We start from the raw sequence: 17448 nt of genomic DNA, 5'->3' as shown, positions 1-17448 counted from the left end.
TCTAGCTTTTGTACTTTCAGAAACCCCCAGGCACATTTGCTCTGTGTAGATTCTAGCTTCTTGGACATGTATCTTCATTGCTCAAAAGACACAAGGGTGGAGTTCCCATCATGGCTCAGCAGTAACTAATCTGACTAGCATCCATGAGGACATGGGTTCAATCCCTAGCCTTGCTCAGTGGGTTAAGGATCTGGTGTTGCCATGGGCTGTGGTGTAGGTTTGCAGACGCAGCTCAGATCTGGCGTTGCTGCGGCTGGGGTGTAGGCTGGCAGCTGCAGCTCCGATTCCACCCCTAGCCTGGGAACTTCCATATGCCACGCGTGTGCTCCTAAAAAGACACAAGGGTGATCTGGATCTGTGGATCTGGATCTGTGGAGCATCACCAGTGAAGCACACCTAGGCATTCAGTAGCCTCAGGTGTGTGTGCCACTTTTTCAAATCTGAGGCTTATTTGGTTTGATAGAAAGGAGATGGGTGAAATGAAATCACATTATCAACAGGGAGTAAATGGACCAAAAGCAAATGGAACCAACTTTCAGAGATTTGGTCAAAAAATGAATCCTCTCTACTTAGCTGCAGCTACTATTGTAAACGTTTTTTACATTTTCAAATACAGCTTTAGGGAGTTCCCACTGTGGCCCAGTGGTTAAGGAGCCCAATTAGCATCCATGAGGATGTAGGTCTGATTCCTGACCTCGTTCAGGGGGTTAAGGATCTGGCGTTACCTTGAGCTGTGGTATAGGTCACAGATGCGGCTGGGATCCTGCTTTACTGTGGCTGAGGTGTGGGCCGGCAGCGGCAGCTCCGATTGGGCCCCTAACCTGGGAACCTCCATATGTCTTGGGTGCGGCCCTAAAAAAACAAAAAGAGTAAATAAATACAGTACAGCTTTAGACAGCTATTGGCTGTTTTTCAGTTGTTGTTGTGGTGGTTTTAATAAATTAGCCAGCGGCTACAGCTCCGATTAGATTAGACCCCTAGCCTGGGAACCTCCACATGCTGCGGGTGGCGGCCCTACAGCCTATTTTTTATTTTTTTAAACAAAAAATAAATAAATACATAAATTAGCCAATGAGCATCTATTACTTGCCCAGCACCAGGGAGGTCTTGTGAAGGATGCAAGAAATATGAAACATTGACTCTGGCTGTGAAGGAAAAAAATCATGAAGCTTCCTGAAACAATTAGAGCACAATTAAATGCAAATGGCTTTTAACTGCAAACGGTTCAGCAGGAGAGAGAGCAGCACAGAGAAAAGAAAAAAGGGGGGGGGGATTAACTGAACGGGTCGGTGAAATGTTTCAAAAGCTTTCATCTTTGCTCCTGGAAATTTCAGGCGGACACAGAAAGAGAACTCTTTTGTTTCACCCCTGCCCCGTATTTTTCTCTGAAGTAGTTCAAAGCACATCCAGGCTGGAATGACTGAGCTAGTGTCTTCCTGGCTCAGAGGAAGTGGGGGCGGCCGTTCATCAGGTGGGGACCCCAGGAGCAGAGGAATGTTCTTTCTGGGGAAGTTGAAAGCCTCAGGACTGAGAGGCAGAGTCTCATGAATGAGCACAGAGGTTCTCCACTCAGCACTCCAGGGTGCGTGCGGATTCTGGGGGTCGGGGGCTGTCAGAACAGCTCCTGGAGGAGTTCCCGTGTGGAGCTGCGCATTAAGGATCCAGCCTTGTCACTGCTGTGGCTCAGGTCACCGCTGTGATGTGGTTGGTTCCCTGGTCCTCAGCCACGTTTAAAAAACAAACAAACAGGGGAAAAACTGTAATTGCAATGTATACATGTAAGGATAACCTGACCCCCTTGCTGTACAGTGGGAAAATTAAACAAACAAACAAACAAACAAACAACACAACTCCTGGGGTTCTGGCAGAGTGAGCAGCTGAGAAATGGAATTTGAGGCAGAAGAACAGGTAGAGGAAGGCAATACTGAGCTTCGCTTGGGCAGGTTGACTCTGTGATGCTTTGGGGATGTTGTGTTAGCTTCTTAGGGCTGTTATAACAAAGTACATGAACTACTCAGAGAACTTTTGGAGTTCCTGCTCTGGCGCCACGGGATCGGCGGCGTCTTGGGTGCGCTGGGACGCAGGTTTGACCCCCAGCCCCGTACAGAGGGTTAAGGATCCGATGTTGCCACAGCTGCAGCAACAGTCACAACCATAGCTCGCATCTGATCCCTGACCTGGGAACTCCGTAAGTGGCAGGGTGGCCAGAAATGAAAACAAACACAAAGCGAGAACTTCTGTCCCTTGGAGAGGCCTGAGGTCTGGCGGGTCCTCCCTCTTCTGGAAGTTCCAGGGGAGAATCTGTTCCTTGACCCCCTCCGGCTTCAGGGGGCTGCTGGTGTTCCTGGTTTGCGGTGATGCGGCTCCAGCCTCTGCGGTTACACGGCCTCCTCTTCCATCTGGGTCCACGTCCCTCTGCTGCCCTCCTGTAAGGACGCTTGTGTTTGCCTTAAAGATCCACCTGGAAAATTCAAAGACCATCTCTTTGTCTCCAATGCTTCTTCTTTCCTTTTTTTTTTTTTTTTTTTTTGGCTATGCCCATGGCCTGTGGATGTTCCCCGGCCAGGGATCGAGCCCATGCCACAGCAGTGACAATGTCAGATCCTTAACTGGGAATTCCTCAAAATCCTTACTTTAATCACATCTGCAAAGGCCCTGTTTCCAACTAGGTAACACTTACAGGTCCCCGGGGTTAGGACCCGCCACCTCTGGGGACCATGAGTCTGCTTTGCAGATGTGGAAACCACTCCACGGTGTTCAGGACGGGGAATGGGACTCGTCCTGCTAGTTTTGAAGAGGCCTGGCTGAAGCCCAGAGCTCCTGCTGGTGGTTCTAAGTGCTGCCCGAGGAGCAGCCGAAGGGTTATCTGCGGATCCCCGGTGGTGCCTGGGGAAGCCCGGTCCCGCCGTCCAGCCCAGTGGGGACCGCTCCGGGGAAGCCCTCAGGAAGATTTCGGATGCCTTTGAGAGAGAGATGGGCACCTGTCCTCAGGCTGCAGTCAGGGGAGGCAGCCGATGGCTGAGGGAGGAGCGGAGGGCAGGCATGGCATCGAGAAAGAGCGCTGAGCAGTGGGCCGACTCCCCAGCACACCCGATCAAACCATTCTGAAGTTTAGTGGTTGGAAACTACAAACGCAGGCCAAGCTGCAGCCAGGTTGCTGGGGGGTTTTCTGTTTGTTTGTTTTTTTTTTTTTGTCTTTTTGGGCCGCTTTGGTGGCATATGGAGGTTCCCAAGCTAGGGGTAGAATCAGAGCTGCGGCTGCCAGCCTACACCACAGCCACAGCAACACAGGATCTGAGCCGCATCTGCGACGTCCACCACAGCTCACAGCAACGCCAGATCCTTAACTCGCTGAGTGAGGCCAGGGATTGAACCGACGTCCTCATGGATGTTAGTCAGTTTCGTTAACCACTGAGCCACGACAGGAACTCCCCGGAGCCAGGTTTACTAGCCAGGTGAACCGGGCCTCATTCTCAGGAAGGATTTTTAAGAGTGGTGACTTCTTTAGCAGAGACAAAACACTGTTACCCGGGGAATGGGTGGTGGGGCTGTAAGTCCTCTGTGGTCACTGCTGATCTTGCCATCTAATCAGGGACCCAAGGTCTCAGTGGCTGCCTTAGGATGATGGCTCCAGGATTCATCCTCTCCCCCTGGGGTCTCTGGTACTAGGCAGGGCCTCTGCTTTATGGAGAAAGATGCCCAGGCCTTTCAGAGAGAACAAAAGCTTGACTGCTGTTCCAAAATTCACACTTAGGGAGTTCCCTGTGTGGCTCAGCGAATTAGGAACCTGAATGGAATCCATGAGGATGCAGGTTCAATCCCTGGCCTCGCTCAGTGGGTTAAGGATCTGGCTATTGCTGTGAGCTGTGGTGTGGGTTGCAGACTCAGCTCAGATCTGGTATAGTTGTGACGGTGGTATAGGCCAGCAGCAGCAGTGCCCTAGCCTGGGAACTTCCATATGCCGTGAGTTCAGCCCTAAAGAGAAAAAAAAAAAAAAAATCAAAATTAGGGAGACTTGATGGAGGGGAGGAGGGAGAGAGGTGAGGGAGGACTCCTGGGTGACTCTCAGCTCAGGTCAAGGGCCAGAGATCAGAGCTCAGGTCAGGGGAGGGGGTCAGTGGTGGGGACAGGGCTTGGGGCTCCCGAGAGACCAGGAGTTTTGAAGCCAGCCTGGCAGCCTTACCTGTGTCTGTAGCATCATCTTGGGGGAACACCTTTTTCAAACCTTGCCTGCCTTCTGGGACCCAACCTGCTTGTAACTTAGGGACAGCCTTGCCAACTAAATTGCAGCATAGACATGCAATACCTAGGTCCCACATACCATCCAGGTGATTCTAGTGAAAACCAGCACAAGCACTTTCCAGAGTTCCCTTGTGGCTCAGCAAGTTAAGGATCTGGCGTTGTTACTACAGCAGCTCAGCTTGCTGCTGTGGCTGGGGTTCAGTCCCTGGCTGGCTCAGAAACTTCCACATGCCTTGAGGCAGCTCCCCCCCAACAAAAAAAGAAATTTCCAAACAGCAAAAAATGATTCTACACAGGCAATTCCAGTGATATCCTGGAATGTACGGCTTTTCCCAAATGCAGGATGAACTTTCTGCTACTTCACTATATCATTGGTGTGACTGTGGAATAAATGATTTTTTAGCTTCAAATGGCACCTTTTGGGCGGGGGGGAATAGTGGAGAGGAGTTCCCGCTGTGGTGCACTGGGTTAAGAATCCAGCTGCAGTGGCTCAGGTCTCTGGGGTGGTACGTTGAATCCCCTGCTTGGTGCAGTGGGTTAAGGATCCAGCATTGCTGCACCTGCAGCGTGGGTGGCAGCGGGCTCAGATTCAGTCTCTGGCCTGGGAACTTCCCTATGCAGCAGGTGTGGCCATAAAAAATAACGAAAAAATTTAAAAAGACAATAGAGAGACTTCTACAAGGCCCTCAGAGAAGGCCTGGTGACCTTGAATTTCTAACGAGCTCCCCAGCTGTTCCTTTGAGAACCATGGAAAAAAAACGACAGCCAGGAGAGGGAGTCTGTGGGCGCTCAATACATTTGATTCCCTTCCCTCCCTCTCACCCCCGATTCAATCACAACCTCACACACGAGGAGAAAGGGACCAGCCACCTGTGCATCCTTAGAGCTGAAATAATCCCGGTGCTGCAGGGAAACGGAAGCCACAGCTTCTTTGGGGGAGGAGGGCTGCTGGTTCACATGCTGGAAATTCCTTCACTGGCCACTGGCCAAAATATTTATTGCCCTTGAATGTATCTGACTGAACTTCAAGGAAGGTAGAAGTTTTTGACTAGTAGCGGAAATCACGGGAAGTAACGGAAGACGGCTGTCTGAAAAGTGGGAGAAATTTTATTATAACAGAGAGATTTCTTCCAGGCACACATAGCAAGTTCCTCAAAAGTGCATTGATTACGATAATCCTTCACTTGTGCGTCGTTAGACTTGTAGAAGAAGGCCCGCAGGAATGATTGTGTCAATAGCTTTAAAAAAATAAATTGCATTTGATTTCAGAATTTTGTCTTTTTTTTTTTTTTTTTTAAGGGCTGCACCCATAGCATATGGAGGGTTCCCAGGCTGGGGGTTGAATCGGAGCTGTCGCCACCGGCCTACACCCCTACACCACAGCACACGGCAATGCCGGATCCTTAACCCACTGAGCGTGGCCAGGGATCGAACTCCCGCCCTCAAGGTTGCTAGTCGGGTTCATTAACCACTGATCCACGACGGGAACTCCTCCTCCTGACTCTTCACACTAGGTTTTACGATGCCAAATTGTTCCGAGGAAAATCACTTTGGTTTACTGGTAGCCACCAAGTTCAAAACTGGCCAGGCTACCCTGAGAGCAGATTGAGATGCTCAAATCCACCCGTAGTCAATTCAAAGCACTGAGAGAAAGGGGGAAGGTGGGTGCATGGATGCCTTCAGGGCAGGATGCCAGCTGAGGGAAAGGGCCACGCTCCCTTCATCTCGAGTTCTGCGATGGGCTTGTGTCTCCGTCTCTGTCTCTGACACGGCAGCCTGCCCTGTTGACTGTGCGGTCAGGAGGACCCCAACTGAAGGTGAGCCAGGAGGTCAGAAGTAAAAGGTACCTGCCATCAATACCACTGGCTGTGTCGGAGACCCTGGAGCAAGCATACCAGCCACAGCTGTAGCTCAGGCACCACGGGCTTTAGCTGTGTTGTTCGGGCAGATGACGGAATAGGTGTTGGCGTTCCCATGGTGGCTCAGAGGTTAAGAACACAACTAGTGTCCATGAGGATGCAGGTTGGATCCCTGGCCTCGCTCAGTGGGTTAAGGATCCAGCCTTGCTGTGAACTGTGGTGTGGGTTGCAGCTGCAGTTCAGCTCCCGCGTTGCTGTGGCTGTGGTGTAGGCCGGCAGCTGCAGCTCCAATTGGACCCCTAGCCTGGGAACCTCCATGTGCCATGGGTGCAGTCTGAAAAAGAAAAAGGGAAAAAAAGCCCTCAGAAACCAGCATGGGTGTCCCCAGCGATGGCCACTGTCAGACCTCACTAATGTCTCTTCCAGTCCCTCCATATCCATGCATAGCTCCCATGTGCCCTGCTTACCTACACCACGTCTAGTGTGGCCACCTGCTTCTTCACAGTTTCTCTTGTTTTCTAAGACAACATCAAATACTCTTTAAAAATCTAGCAAATACACATCACAGAAGCCCACACATATTTCTTATTAGTCTGACACAAAAGAGCAGACGAGGGTGGACAAAGTATAGCTCAAGGGCCAGCCGTCCCATTTTGTAAATAAAGCTTTATTGGTACAAGGCCACACCATTCACTTACCTTCTGCCTGTGGCTACTCTGGGGCTCCCCCAGCAGTGCTGGGTAACTGCAATGAGGACTGTGAGGCTTGCCAAGGCTGAAATATTTAATATTGGAGTTTCCTCTTTTTCTTCTTTTTAGGGCCGCACCCGTGGCATATGGAAGTTCCCAGGCTAGGGGTCGAATTGGTGCTACAGTTGCCGGCCTGCACTACAGCAACAGAGGCTCCAAGCCGAGTCTACGACCTACACCAGAACTCATGTCACTGCTGGATTCCCAACCCACGGATTCATTTTCCCTGTGCCACAGTAGGAACTCCCAATATTTGGCTTCTTAAAAATAAATTTTCTGGGAGTTCCCCTTGTGGCTCAGCAGAAATGAATCCAACTAGTATCTGTGAGGATGTGGGTTCAATCCCTGGCCTTGCTTGGTGGGTTAACAATCTGGCGTTGCTGTGAGCTGTGGTATAGTTGGCAGATGCAGCTCAGTTCCCAAGTTGCTATGGCTGTGGCTTAGCCTGGCAGCTGCAGCTCCAATCTGACCCCTAGCCTGGGAACTTCCACGTGCTGCAGATGTGACTGGAAAAAAAAAAAAAAAAAAGACTAAGTTTTCTGACCCCCGGGATAGACTAAAGAGCTGTCACAAGTTTGATAGACTGAGGTTGTGCACACAGTTTCCTGGAGATGTTCAAGCAAAGGCTACACGGTGAGACCTGAAGACTTGGGGGGAAGAGCCGTCTCATTTAAACCCCGGGTGGAGTTCCTGTTGTGGCTCAGTGGTTAACGAATCCAACTAGGAACCATGGGGTTGCGGGTTTGATCCCTGGCCTTGCTCAGTGGGTTGAGGATCCAGCGTTGCCATGAGCTGTGGTGTAGGTTGCAGACGTGGCTCGGATCCCGCGTTGCTGTGGCTGTGGTGTAGACCGGCAGCTACAGCTCCGATTGGACCGCTGGCCTGAGAACCTCCATATGCTACAGCAGCGGCCCAAGAAATGGCAAAAAGACAAAAAAATAAAAATAAAATAAAATAAACCCTGGGCTCCCTTCGAGGACTGACTGGCCCACACTTTCTCTGAGCGCCCTGCGGTCCCTCCGATATTGAGCTGGTGTGCTGATGTGTGTACCACACAAATGTTTCTACTGTGCCCACGGCCAGTGGCACATGAGGGCACCGTATCTTCCAACACGCAGGGCTTCTCAGAGCGAGCCAAGCCCCTGAAGTTCACGTGGGTGGCCTCTTCCCTGCCCACGGCCGCTTCAGAGCCAGCGAAGCCGTCATTTCCAAATGAGCCAAAGCCCACGGTTGTGGAGCAGATTTATTCCTTGTTAGATACCTGAGGCTGGACAATTTGACAGTCTCATAGGCGTGTGTGAACTCCAGAGCCTAGAGCCCACTCGGAAATAAAAGTCATCTCATGTCACTGTATTAGTGGAGTGCGCCACAAAAAGAAACGAAACGTAAACAAAGTTGGAAATATTCACCTGTGTATTTCTGTGTCCATCCCACTCACCTCACCTGCTCCGCACCCCCCCACTTCCTTGAAAGTGAAATTACAGTCAGATGGCATCAAACTCGGCGACCTGCTTCCAGCTCCTCAAAAGTGGACCTCTCCTTTTTTTTTTTTTCTTTGTCTTTTTAGGGCCGAACCTGCAGCACATGGAAGTTCCCGGGTTAGGGGTCGAATTAGAGCTGTAACCGCCAAGCTAGATCGCAGCGACAGCATCACCAGATCCAAGCCGTAACTGTGGCAATGTCGGATCCTTAACCCACTAAGCGAGGCCAGGGATCGAACCCACATCATGGACACGATGTGGGGTTCTTAACACACTGAGCCACAAGAGAAACTCCCAAAGCGGACTTCTTGACCAGTTCGTGGACATTTATGTGGACAGGAAATGCATCTCCAGTTTCCTGCTGGTGCTTAGGGCATAAGCTGCCTGCTGGGGTTGGCTCTCAGCTCCACCACCTCTCTGACCTCAGACAAGTTCCCTGACCTCTTCCTGGGCCTCATACGAAGACTAGAGATAAAGTGATGCCCACAGGGTGGAGGCAAGAGTGCCGTGGGACCTAAGTGCCCCATACAGCCACCTCCTGGAAGGCAGTCAGGAACTCATACTCAGTTTAGTTTTCTTCTTCCTCTCAGAACACAAACTGTACCCTTTCCTCTCCGCGGCTGGCTCCAGTCTCACCTCTTCCCAGGCTGAGATGACTTAGCTGACAGACGCATTATCTGATGGCTGCAAAGCTGACGCTGTCCTGTTAGGCACTGTTTCTTAATGCATCTGATTCTAGGGAGTTCCCTGGAGGTCTAGTGGGTAGGATTTGACACCTACACTGCTGCAGACGCTCCAAAGACAGTAGATAAAGAGTCTGCTTTTTTTTTTTTTTTTTTTTTTTTTTTTAGGGCTGCGTTTGCAGCATATGGAGGTTCCTACGCTAGGGGTCGAACTGGAGCTGCAGCTGCCAGCCTACACCACAGCCACAGCAAAACCAGATCCCAGCCGCATCTGCCACCTACACTACAGCTCATGGCAACACTGGATCCTTAGCCCATGGAGTGAGGCCAGGGATCGAACCCACAACCTCATGGTTCCTAGTCGGATTTGTTTCCACTGAGCCATGATGGGAACTGCAAAAGAGTCTGCTTTTAATTGGCCTTGAGTGTCAGTCAACTGACCTCACATACACGGCTGAGCATCAGGTCTCAAAATCCTTACATTCCTTTTGGGGTGTTGGAAATTTTCATACAAAACAAAAACATTTTGGAATTCCTATTGCGGCACAGCGGAAATGCATCTGACTAGCATCCATGAGGATGTGGGTTTGATCCCTGGCCTTGCTCATGGGTTAAGGATTTGGCATTGCCATGTAGTTCACAGACGAGGCTCGGATCCTGCCTTGCTGTGGCTGTGGTGTAGGCCTGCACCTCTGATTCGACCCCTAGCCTGGGAACCTCCATACGCCACACCTGCAACCCTAAAAAGATAAAAACAAAAAACAAAACTTTTTCTCCTTTTGCAGTGAAAGGTCCAAATGTCATCCTTTGGGATAAAGTGAATTGAGATGCCGGCATCCTCATTACGAAAAACCGTCTTTAGACCTGTAACTGTGGGCATCATGGTTTGTCACCAAGAATGAACATGCAGAATCACCCCTGCTTTCACGCACATCCAAAAAGCACAAAATGTGGCTTTCCACTGAGAACACCTTCCTAGACGATAACGCACCATCGAAGTCTCTGTAAGAACTCACGCTGGTTCATTTATTGGTGGGTGGCTCCATTCTTTGTCATTAAACATTTATTTAGCGATAACAGCATTAACTATGCACAGCACAACCAGCTCTTCCTGTATTTTTGTTTCCTTTTCTCGTAAAACGGTGTCTGAGGAGGTGGACATCCATGGCAGGCCACGAAGATGCTCGCCTGTGACAAAAAAGCTTCTTCTGGGGGAGTTCGTCACTGTCCTGGCCTCATCTTTTATCTAGACCAGAGTGAACGCTCTGTCATTTTCAACCTGAGAACACTGCCAGAACATTCGCTCAACACAAAATTGCTTTTGTGGTCTCCCCTGAGCTTATCTGTGTTCTTCCTCTACCATGAGCTTCCTTTTCCTCCCGGCATCCTGGCTTCTGTTTCAAACACGAGTCCCAAGTGTTTCTCACTCCCTGGGACCCTCAGACCCAGAAGAATAAACGCTGCTCATCCTCCTAAGCTCCTACTTCCATCCCTGACTCGTCATTTGCTTTTAGAACAGCTCTTAGGATGCTGGTCAGTTTCTCTGCATCTATTTTTTTTTTTTCTTTTATCTTTTCAAGGCTGCACCCATGGCATATGGAGCTTCCCAGGCTAGGGGTTGAATTGGAGCGGCAGCTGCTGGCCTCCACCACAGCCGCAGCAATGCAGGATATGAGCCTCGTCTGCGAACTGCACCATAGCTCACGGCAACGCCGGATCCTTAACCCACTGAGCGAGGCCGGGGATTGAACCTGCAACCTCAGGGATACTAGTCAGGTTTGTTACCGCTGAGCCACGATGGGAACTCCTCCCGTTCCTGTTTCAGATTGAGATCCAAGCTCTAGGGCCTTGGCTACTCAACGTAGAAGCCGCTGACTGGCAGCAGCCACATTTCCAGGGAGTGTGCTGGAAACGTGGAGTCTCAGGCCCCACCCCAGACCTCCTCAGTCAGAATCAGAATCTGCTTTGGAGTAAGAGCTGGTCAAATGGGAGTAGCAAGCAAATTGTGAATTGCGGACGATGGGGAATTTCTTGGTTGAAAAAGTCCTGGCAGCCTAGGTTGTGACCTATACCAGGTCCTTAACCCACTGAGCCACAACGGGAACTCCCGTGTTTTTAATTTTTAATTTTATTTTTTTGTCTTTTTCTAGGGCTGCACCCACGGCATATGGAGGTTCCCAGGCTAGGGGGCTAATCAGAGCTGTAGCTGCCAACCTATGCCACAGCCACAGCATTGCCAGATCCAAGCCTCGTCTGTGACCTACACCACAGCTTATGGCAATGCTGGATCCTTAACCCACTGAGCAAGGCCAGGGATCAAACCTGCAACCTCATGGTTCCTAGTCGGATTCATTTCCGCAGAACCACGACGGGAACGCCTAGTTTTTAATTTTTTTTTTTTGTCTTTTTTTTTGCTATTTCTTGGGCCGCTCCCGAGACATATGGAGATTCCCAGGCTAGGGGTCTAATCGGAGCTGTAGCCACTGGCCTACACCAGAGCCACAGCAACACGGGATCTGAGCCGCATCTGCAACCTACACCGCAGCTCACGGCAATGCCAGGTCGTTAACCCACTGAGCAAGGGCAGGGACCGAACCTGCAACCTTATGGTTCCCAGTTGGATTCGTTAACCACTGCGCCACGACGGGAACTCCGTGGTTTTTAATTTTTAAAGCATATTCCACACACGAACGTCCAGAAGTGACCTCTGCTTTCCAAGACCCAAGGAAAGAGAAGATGAACCGTTCAAAATGATAGCAAGCCTTACGCTTTCTCAGGGACTCACAAATCAGCATCTGGGGAGTCGTTCTATGATATTGTCTAGAATCAAATAGTCTTGGTTTTTACAAGCAGGTGTGTACTATTGAAGGGTGGATAAGGTTTTGATGACGTGGGCCTGTTCTGACTTGTATGGGGTCAGCTGCCCCTGCTTACAGGGGGCAGATGCTTTTGACATGGCAGCTCTTTGCCAAAGGCTCTGCTTCTCTCTGGCAGTGCGGCTCCTGGCTGCCTTCCGTGGGTCCCAACAGGAAGCCTAGAACTGTGGTTTTCCAGGAGGACAGCTGAGGAGCTGAGCCCAAACTTTGCCTTACTTAAAACTGCAGAGGGAGTTCCCGTCGTGGCGCAGTGGTTAACGAATCCGACTAGGAACCATGAGGTTGCGGGTTTGGTCCCTGCCCTTGCTCAGTGGGTTAACGATCCGGCGTTGCCTTGAGCTGTGGTGTAGGTTGCAGACGCGGCTCGGATCCCGCGTTGCTGTGGCTCTGGCGTAGGCCGGTGGCTACAGCTCCGATTCAACCCCTAGCCTGGGAACCTCCATATGCCGCAGGAGCGGCCCAAGAAATAGCAACAACGACAAAAGACAAAAGACAAAGAAAACAAAACAAAAAAAAAAAACAAACAAAAAAAAAAAAAAAAAAAAAAAAACTGCAGAGGAGTTCCCGTCGTGGCACAGTGGTTAACGAATCCGATTGGGAACCATAAGGTTGCGGGTTCGGTCCCTGCCCTTGCTCAGTGGGTTAACAATCCGGCGTGGCCGTGAGCTGTGGTGTAGGTTGCAGACGCGGCTCGGATCCCGAGTTGCTGTGGCTCTGGCGTAGGCCGTTGGCTACAGCTCCGATTCGACCCCTAGCCTGGGAACCTCCATATGCCACGGGAGCGGCCCAAGAAATAGCAAAAAGACAAAAAAACAAAAACAAAAAACTGCAGAGCTGGTGGTGGAAAAGCAGCTGGACACTGGGCTGGGAGGGCATGGAAGGGCTTGCTTGCAAAGCTTCAATAAGAGAAGAGGGAATGGCCAGCATTAATAAGTCAACAAATAACAAATGCTGGAAGGGCATGGAGAAAAGGGAGCCCGTTTACATTCCCTTAAAGGAATACAAACCTGGGTACAACCATGATAGAAAAGTGTACAGAGGTTCTTCAGAAAAGTTAATATAGAACTACCATATGATCCAGCAATCCCACTCCTATGCACATATCTAGACAAAACTATACTCCAGAAAGATACATCCACCTTAATGTTCATTGCAGCACTATTCACAATAGCCAAGACATGGAGAGAGTTCCTATTGTGGGGCAGCGGTAACGACTAGTATCTATGAGGATGCAGGTTCAATCCCTGGCTCGCTCAGTGGGTCGGGGATCTAGTGTTGCTGTGAGCCGTTGTGTAGGCTGGCAGCTGTAGCTCCGATTGGACCCCTAGCCTGGGAATTTCAACAGGCCGCATGTGTGGCCCTAAAAAGCCAAAAAAAAAAGACATGGAAACCACCTAAATGTACATTGACAGATGAATAGATTAAGAAGATGTACGCAATGGAATACTACTCAGCCATAAAAAAGAAAATAATGGCATCTGCAGCAAAATGGATGGACCTAGAGATTGTCATACGAAATGAATTAAGTCAGAAAAAGAAAGACAAACACCATATGATATCACATATCTGGAATATAATATATGGCACAAATGAACCTATCTACAGAAAAGAAACAAACTCATGGACCTGGAGAACAGACTTGTGGTTGCCAAAGGGGAGGAGGAGGGAGTGGGAGGGCTGAGAATCTGGGTTGAATAGATGCAAACGTTTGCATTTGGAGTGGATAAGCAATGAGATCCTGCTGTTTAGCACAGGGAATTCTATCCAGTCACTTGTGATGGAACATGACGGAGGATAAAGCCATAGCCCAGAGGGGGCTCTTTTGTTTTCAACCTTGAAGAGCTTTTTTTAAATTTGGTTTTTTCTTTCTTGGGCTGCACCTGCAGCATGTGGACGTTCCCAGGCTAGGGGTCAAATCAGAGCTACAGCTGCCAGCCTACCTCACAGCCACAGCCACACAGGATGCTTAACCCATGGAGGAAGGCCAGGGATCAAAACCCGAATCCTCATGGATACTAGTTGGATTGGTTACCGCTGAGCCACAACCAGGACATCCTTAAAGAGTTTAAAAAAAAAAAAAACCACAAAAAAAAACTTCACTCAGTATGTTTTCATCATTACTAATATCATTTTGACGCTTTTATGGATATAGGACAAAGCATGATTGTCCATGTATCATGAATTCATTGGTAAATTAAAGCAGTTAGGAAACTCTGAATGACCTTAAACAGAATTTCCTAAACAGAATCACGCTTGAAAGCTCATTTTCGCAGTTCCCGTGGTGCAGTGGAAATAACTAGGAACCATGAGGTCGCAGGTTCCATCCCTGGCCTTGCTCAGTGAGTTAAGGACCCGGCCTTGCAGTGAGCTGTGGTGTAGGTCGCAGACCCGGCTCGGATCCTGGGAGTTGCTGTGGCTGAGTTGCTGTGGCTGTGGTGTAGGCCGGCGGCGATAGCTCCGATTTGACCCCTAACCTGGGAACCTCCATATGCCCTGAAAAGACAAAAGACAAAAAAAGCAAGCAAGCAAGCAAGCTAATTTACAATGTGCAAAGCTTAATCCTCCATTGTTGAGACCTGAAATGTACAATAATCGATGTGGGGTGGGGGTGGGGCGCGGTTAGGCAAAGTAGTTTCCCCTTTAATAGGTTTTCATTGTAAATGAACCATGCTTTGATTTAAGAAATTTTTTTAGGATTCTTTGATTTTAAACAAAAATCCTAGGTCTAAGGGATTGTTCTCCTAGGGGGGAGAGACCGTACAACTGCGCTATGTTAACGCCCGTCGCTGCAGTCACAGTTGCTCATAAACAGATCAAAATTGGGGATGCCGGAGTCTCAAACAGGGCAGATCGGGCACGAGGCGTGCCTTCCGGTAAGTTCAGTTAAAACGCGATGGCAGTACTGCGGGCTCCAGATGCTGCAGCATCAACCCCAGGGAATGAAAGCTGATTTCCCGGAATGGCGCTCCGCTTCCCCCGTTCCCCCGCCTCCCGACCAAGCATCGCCCTCGTGAGCCCTCGTGGGTTTGCAGAGGCGCACGGCCCCCACCGAGCCTGGCGCCTTTATGGCTTGAGCGGGGGATTGGGGCGGGGGCGACGGGGAGGCCCAGGACACATGACGCCCCCTTCCCCCAGCCGGCCGGGCACATGACCCTGGCAGGCCAGCGAGGACCCGGCAGACCCGAGCCGCATCCCCAGCACTGCCCATGGCCTCCCCGCGCCTGGGGACCTTCTGCTGCCCCACGCGGGACGCCGCCACGGAGCTCGTGCTGAGCTTCCAGCCGCGGGCCTTCCACGCGCTGTGCCTGGGCAGCGGCGCGCTCCGCCTGGCACTCGGTCTCCTGCAGCTGCTGCCCAGGCGCCGGCCCGCGGGCCCCGGGGTCCCCTCGGCATCCCCGCCGGGTTCCTCCCGCGCCCCGGCCTCCGCCTGCATCCTGCGCGCCGCCGCCGCCTGCGACTTGCTGGGCTGCCTGGGTAAGTGCGCGCGGCCGGCGAGTGGGAGACCGTCTGTGCGCGGCTGCGGGCGCGCAGCCCGCGGGTGGGGGACCCGTGCGTGCGCGGCTGAGGGCGCGCGGCCCCAGCTTGGGACCGGTGGGTTCGCAGGTAAGGACTCATCTCCGGGGGGGGGCGGGGGAGGATGGACGGGTCGACCAGGAGGCTGTGCAAACCAAGATCGGCGGTAAAAGTTCCTTCAAAGGACCTTTGCTGCTTTTGTTATGGTTTTAAACGGTTTGATGTATTTGTTATTGCAGTTCCTAGGGAAACTTTAGCCAGTGCTGTTAGGGAAAAAGCTGAAAATATAATGGATCCGTAATTGTTCCATCAGGGAGAGACTAACAGTTAATATTTGGGCGGCCACACACAGCCTACACACAGCCATTTCCAAAACGATTTAGCAGAATCACGAAGAAGATCTGACATATATATATATGGGTTAAATTTTTATCCATTTACTTATTTATATATTTAAGTTAGATTTTTTTTTTCTTTTTCTTTCTTTCTTTTTCTTTTTTGGCTGCTCTGCGGCGTATGGATTTACAATGAGCACGGCAGCGAAAGGCTGTTGGTCTTTGCAGGGGTCTCCACCTCTGGGCCCCGAGGGGGTGGCAGCAGCTTACGCTGCTGAGCAGTTGTCTGGGCACCTTTTTCTTTCTTTCTTTTTCTTTTTTTGGCTGCTATGCGGCATATGGCTGGAGGATAGGAGCCTCCGTGGTGACCTAAGCAGAAGCCAGGGCAATGCAGGATCCTCAGCCCACTGCGCTGGGCCAGGGATCAAACCTGCGTCCCAGTGCTGCAGAGACACCACTGATCCTGCAGATCTGGTTGTGCCACAGGGGATCTCCAAGTTTGGGTTTTATACCAGGCGGGCAAACCACAGCCTCCAGGCCAAATCCTGCCTGCTGCCTCTTCTCCATGTATGCCCCATGAACTAAGGATGGTTTTACATTTTCAAGTGTTTTTGGTTTTTTTTTTTAATCCAAAGAAAATTTCCTGGCGGGTAAATATTCCATGAAAGTCCAACGTCAGCATCATTAAGTGCAGTTTTATGGGAAAGCAGCTACCCCGCGCGTTTGTGCGTTGTCGGGGGGCGATCTTTGCCCTACAGGGCAGAAGCACGTGTTGAACAGGAAAGGCATGACCCAGAAAGCCTAAAGTATTTTCTCCCTGGCCCTTTACAGAAACCTTGCTGACCTCTGCGTTCTACTAAGCATGGCACGTTTTACAGAACTCTAAGCTAGATATTGCTGACCATTTTAACGTTTTATTTTGGAAAAGTTTGGGTTTTTTTGTTTGTTTTGTTTTTGTTTTTTTGCCATTTCTGGACCGCTCCCGTGGCATATGGAGGTTCCCAGGCTAGGGGTCCAATCGGAGCTGTAGCCGCCGGCCTACACCAGAGCCACAGCAACGCGGGATCCGAGCCGCATCTGCGACCTACACCACAGCTCACGGCAACGCCGGATTGTTAACCCACTGAGCAAGGGCAGGGACCAAACCCGCAACCTCATGGTTCCTAGTCGGATTCGTTAACCACTGCGCCACGACGGGAACGCCGAAAAGTTTTTTTTTAATTAAAAAAAGAATTTTAATTTTATGGCCATACCCACAGCATATGGAAGTTCCTGGGCCAGAGATTGAACACTCACTTCCACCCACCAGAGCCGCAGCAGTCAGATTCTCAGCCCACTGTGCCACAGTGCGAATGCCCTGAAAAAGTTTCTTTTTCTTTTTTCTTTTTTTGTCTTTTTGTCCTTTTAGGGCCGCCCCTGAGGCATATGGAGGTTCCCAGGCTAGGGGTCGAATCGGAGCTGTAGCTGCCGGCCTACGCCAGAGCCACAGCAACGCGGGATCCGAGCCGCGGATCATTGGCATATGTTCACTTGTCTCCTACATGCTGTCTTGCAGTAGGTTTGTTTGAATCAGGATCCAGATCCTGTCCGTGTTTTGTAATGGGCTGGCAGGTGCTGGCCATTCTGTTTTCAGTCATGTTTGCACGGCAGCCAAAGGCTGTTGGTCTTTGCAGTGACCTCCACCTCTGGGCCCCGAGGGGGTGGCGGCAG

At 50.7% G+C, this 17448-nt stretch overlaps 1 protein-coding gene across 2 annotated transcripts in view; it reads left to right on the top strand.

Annotated features, from left to right (window-relative positions):
* The first annotated feature begins 15031 nt into the window (after window positions 1-15031).
* LOC146394461 (G protein-coupled receptor 143) overlaps window positions 15032-17448 on the top strand; it is a 34368-nt gene continuing 31951 nt past the window's right edge. Inside the window, exon 1 of one of the 2 annotated variants that reach the window (XM_085007112.1) lies at window positions 15032-15364. In XM_085007112.1, coding sequence (XP_084863238.1) covers window positions 15097-15364 — 268 coding nt within the window. In that variant the 5' untranslated portion in view covers window positions 15032-15096. Of the gene's footprint in view, window positions 15365-15424; window positions 15494-17448 lie in introns of those variants that run through there. The other variant, XM_085007113.1, reaches the window with a different exon arrangement.

Source organism: Sus scrofa, chromosome X (genome assembly GCF_054392235.1).
Source record: "Sus scrofa isolate SSC_HxYL_T2T_F1_AM1 chromosome X, Sscrofa_HxYL_maternal_Yorkshire_Landrace_v2.0, whole genome shotgun sequence".
Lineage (NCBI taxonomy): Eukaryota > Metazoa > Chordata > Mammalia > Artiodactyla > Suidae > Sus > Sus scrofa.
Note: the sequence above shows the minus strand (reverse complement) of the source record. Positions and strands in the feature narration are given on the sequence as shown.